Consider the following 4,779-nt stretch of genomic DNA (forward strand, 5'->3'; position numbering starts at 1 on the left):
CCCCCGAGGATGCTCCTGCCACGGCGGCGCCCGGCTTCTGGCTCAGATTTCAAGATGGCGGCAGGCGACAGCTCGGCGCGTACGCGGCGGCCGCTGTGCTTGCCGGGATTTGTAGTCCTTCCGCCTGGAGGGCGCGCATGCGCAGTGCCCGCTGTGCGCGCGCGAGGTGGGGGCATAGCACAGTGCCATCCACAGCTGCAGTGCGATGCTGTTCTCTCAGCCCCAGCGCCAGCAGCGCCTGCCCCCAGTGTGGATCCGTGTCCTCTCCCGGTCCCACAGAGGACCACATGCAGGTGGCTCACGCGCTGCCATCTGGGCCACCATAGGGCAGATGGGCGCAGGCAGCTGCAGGGCCCCAGGATGCTTTGCCCACAGCCCAGTGTCCCCAGCACCACAACGCAGCACCAATCCCCAACACTGCAGGGTGTGCTCCACCCGTGCCCCACCGACAGCTGCACAGTGCTGCACCCACCTGCCCTGTCACAGCCTTGTCCCGCTGCTGCAGGTCACACCTCTCAGTTGGCAGCATCTCCTCCATACAGTCCAGCTCCTCCATCCTCCTGCATGCAGAGAACAGCGGGGGATGCTCAGCCCTGGAGTGGCACCAATGAACCTGGCCAGGGTAGCACCCAGCGCACACCCACCTCTGGGCCGCAGTGTCACAGCCATCTCCGCTCCCACTGTCCCCCTTTGTCCTCGTCGCCTCTTTCAGCTTGGCCACCAGCTCCTGGCACCGCTGTGCCTCAGCCTTGGCCAGCGCGGTGGCCTGCTCTGCCTCGCTGCGGGCCAGCCTGGCCTCCTGCACGGCACATATCGCTGAGTCCCATGTGGCCTCACTCCCCCCAACCCCACCACAGCCTGCTTCTCACCTCCTGCAGGAGCTGGATCTTGTTCTCCAGCAGCTCGTAGACATGTTCCGACTCCCGTTGCCGCTCCTCATAGTGCTGCCGGAGTGCAGCCTCGCTGCGGTTTGTCTGGTTCTCTGCAGCCACCCTGCCAGGCATGGCATGGCACAGCGTCATGGCATGGCACAGCATCACATGGCATGGCATAGCATCACATGGCATGGCATAGCATCACATGGCATGGCACAATGTCGCATGGCATGGCACAACATCATGACATGGCACAGCATCACATGGCATGGCACAGCATCACGACGTGGCACAGCACAGCATCATGGCATGGCACAGCATCACACGGAACGGCACAGCATCATGGCATGGCACAGCATCACGGCATGGCACAGCATCATGGCATGGCACAGCATCACACAGCATGGCACAGCATCATGGCATGGCACAGCATCACACAGCATGGCACAGCATCATGGCATGGCACAATGTCTCTTGGCACAGCACAGCATCATAGTACTGCACGGCATCATATGGCATGGCACAGCATCATGGCATGGCACAATGTCACATGGCACGGCACAGCATCATGGCACAGCACAGCATCACATGGCATGGCACAATGTCATACAGCATGGCACAATGTCACATGGCATGGCACAGCACCATGGCACGCACAGCAGGGCCCAGTCTCACCCTCCCTCGGCAGACAGGTGCTGCCCTTTATTTTTGGCTGGTGTCAGGGCCGTAAACAGAGCCCCACCAGCCACCCCTCCGTGCCTGTCCCAGCGCTCACCAGGTTTTGTCCAGTGCCTGCTGCTTCTCCTGCAGCTCCCGCTTCAGGCTCTCCACCTCCACCTTCAGCTCGATGTTCTGCAGGGCAGGAGGGATGGAGCTGGCACTGTGCGCACACATCCCAAGGCCCTACACCATACCCAGGCCCCACACAGCACCCAGACCCCACACTGCTCCCTGTGCCCATTGAAGGCAGTGGAGGGGCACATCCCTTGCCCCATAGCAGGGTGCTGGGTGCTTTTTGTCCCCATACCAAGCTGGGGACGCCTGCTGTCAGCAGGGACCCACCCACCCAGGACGGCTGTTGCAGCAGTTAGGTTGTTTATCGTGCTGGCTCCCTGCTGCTGATAGCCCCATTTTGGGGGACAGACATGGGGTGTCCCTTATTTCAGGGCACAGACATGGGGTGTCCCCCCTGTGTGATGGAGCACGGACACGGGGTGAACCCCATGTGATGAGGCACAGGCGTGGGGTGTCCGTTATGTAACCAGCCACAGGGGTCTCTACCACCAGGCAGGGCAGATCCTGGTCTCCCCATCCCATTTCCCTGCTCCGGTGAAAGGCAGTGAGAGGCAAACTCCACTACTCACTGGGATACCTGACCATACTGACAGCTGCGTGCCCCCATCCCCAGATGGATAGCATTGGAGGGATATCCCATCTGGTAGCACCTGCCCCATCCCCGTCCCCACAGGCACGCTCACCCGCCGGTAGACATCGTCCCGGCTGCCCTCTCCCTTCTGCTGCACGCGCTCCTCCAGGAAGTAAATGCGGAGTTTGAGGCTGAAGTTCTCCTTCTTGAGGTCGTTGAGGTGCTGGGACAGCGTGCGGTACCCGTTAGCCATGGCTGGTGCTCCATGGGGGGGGCATCCCGGCACCCCTCACATGGCGGCACCGAGCCCACGGCTCCCTGCCCGCCCGCAACTCTGGGACGGGTGCCCTCGCCAAGGCCCCTTTCCTATTTTTTCCCCTCCCGGTGCTATTTGTGGGGACAGACAAGTGGTGAAACCCGAGCCCCGGGTGGCCCTCCAGACGTCAGCCAGGAGGGCGGTGAGGGGGAGCGCGGTGCCCCACGGGGATGGCACCGGCAGTCCCATCCCCTCCTGGGGCCATCAGACGCGTCCCGCGAGCACCCCCCCGGCCTCGACGGCGGTCACCTTCTCAAAGTCCCGCAGGGTCTGCGTCTGGGCGAGGGGACCCTCCTCTGGGTCCCTCGAGGGACACGTTTGCACCGCGGGGCTGGGATGGGGCTGAGCGGGTGGGGGATGCAGAGTGCCCCCCGGTTCGGGGTCTTCGTCACAGTCACCCCACAGCCCTTCCATTGGGGTGTTCCCGTGGGACGTGGTGTCCCTTCCTGTCAGGGGGCTGACTGTGGGGACGTCACCGCAGCTGGGGTCCCTGCGGAGAGGAGCGCACCGCCGTGTTACACAGGGGTCCTTGGGGGCGAATTTCACCCATTTGCTGTATGGCACAACAGCTTTGGAGAGGCGGAGATCTGATCAAACCAAATGTCACACCAAAGCATGGGTGTGCATGGGGGCAACATGCATGCACACGGGTGCTGGCGCACGTGGGACACATCCACTCACAGTGCCCAGGGGGCCATGCAGATGGCGGTGCCCACTTGGGAGCACTTCAGCCCCATTAGCAGCCCTGATCCCCCAGCAGGCAGCAGGGACACCTGAGCCCCCCAACAACCCCCCTCTATGTTCTCCCTGGAGGTTGGGGAGGAGGGTGGTGGGGCCATGCTGGGTTCTTAGGGACAGCTGCTCCCCTCCTGCTCACAGCCCTCCCAGCAGCCTCAGGCACAGCGTGCCCTGCTGCCCGCCTGATTACAGCTCACCCATTGGTAACAGCAGCCGCCATCAGGTTTATTTTCAGCATGGAAGTGTGAGTCATTTCAGGATTGGGAAAAAAGAAAACAGATTTTTTTTTTTTCCTTAAAACAAAATAATCTGGGTGGGGTTTTTTTCTGTTTATTTGTTTGTTTGTTTTTCTGAGTTCAAAGTTTTTTGGTGGAGTTCCCCAGAAGGCAGTAGATCCCCCATGGGCACAGTGCTCTGCCCTTAGCCTGGCAGCAGCCATGTGGTGCCATGGCCCTTGCAGCAGCCACCTGCCAGGAGGGGACAGTCGAGTGCAATGAACTAAGGGGGTAAGGCAAGTTGCCCAGAGCCCACCATACCCAAAGGCATGGTGGCCAGAGCCACAATATTCAAGGAAGCATGATAACCAGAAGCATGACACCTGAGGAGACCCAGTGCCCAGAAGCAATATGTCCAAGGAGGCACAATATTTGGAGACACGATAGCAGAGAAGGCAAGAACCTGGAGGTAAAACACTCAAGGAGACACGATGCCCAGAGTCAAGGCACACCAAGACACACCATACCCAAGGAAGAACAGGATCCAGAGGCTCAATATCCAAAAGCACAATACCCAGGAAAGCAAAATACCGAAGACCAAAGAGACACGGTACTCAGAAACACAACACTAAGACACAGCATCCAAAGACGCACCATATCCACAAGCCTGGTGTCCTGCAGGCATGATGCCCACGGCACCGTGCCCTAACAGACACCATACCCAACGAAGTGCAGAACCCAGCAGCATGGCACACGTGGGTGACAACAAGACATGAATGTGCCCCATGGCTCCACAGCCCTGCTGGCACGAGGGTTACCACACGGCCCTGACTCACAGCACCCGCTGACTCACAGCACTGAGCAACAGCTTGTGGCCACCACAGCCACCCTGACACCGAGACCAGCCCTGCGGTGTCACCGAGGTGAGGGCAGAGGGCAGCACCCGTGGCCCCGTGGGAGAGCGTCCCCCAGGTGCCCACCACCGCAACGAACCGGAGACTCACCTCCTGCCGCTGGATCAGCTCCCACGGATGGGCAGATGGAGAATGGATGGATGGCTGCCCGCAGCGTGCACACCCGGCGAGGCCAGGTGGGGCCGGGATGCAGAACGTGGCACGGCTCTGCCCGCTGCCTCGTGGCAGGGATGTCTCAACGAGGCCACCGTGGGAGGTGGGGCCGGTGCTGTGTGCGCCTGTGGCTGCGTGCAGCTATCCGCCTGCGGTCACGGCCCAGCACAAGGCCCCCATTGAGCGCAGCGGGACGGGGGGA

General features: G+C 61.3%; 1 protein-coding gene across 1 annotated transcript; it reads right to left on the reverse strand.

Annotated features, from left to right (window-relative positions):
- Positions 1–283: 283 nt before the first annotated feature.
- LOC104912332 (myomegalin) lies at positions 284–3,047 on the reverse strand. Its single transcript, XM_010715703.3, has 6 exons — positions 2,807–3,047; positions 2,354–2,464; positions 1,651–1,727; positions 870–993; positions 645–799; positions 284–560 (listed from the first exon to the last, which is right to left on the reverse strand). Exons 1-6 carry the CDS (start codon positions 2,969–2,971, stop codon positions 299–301), a joined length of 894 nt encoding a protein of 297 aa, XP_010714005.1. The 5' UTR covers positions 2,972–3,047; the 3' UTR covers positions 284–298.
- Between the last annotated feature and the right edge of the window lie 1,732 nt (positions 3,048–4,779).

The sequence above is a fragment of the Meleagris gallopavo genome, chromosome 10 (genome assembly GCF_000146605.3).
Source record: "Meleagris gallopavo isolate NT-WF06-2002-E0010 breed Aviagen turkey brand Nicholas breeding stock chromosome 10, Turkey_5.1, whole genome shotgun sequence".
NCBI lineage: Eukaryota > Metazoa > Chordata > Aves > Galliformes > Phasianidae > Meleagris > Meleagris gallopavo.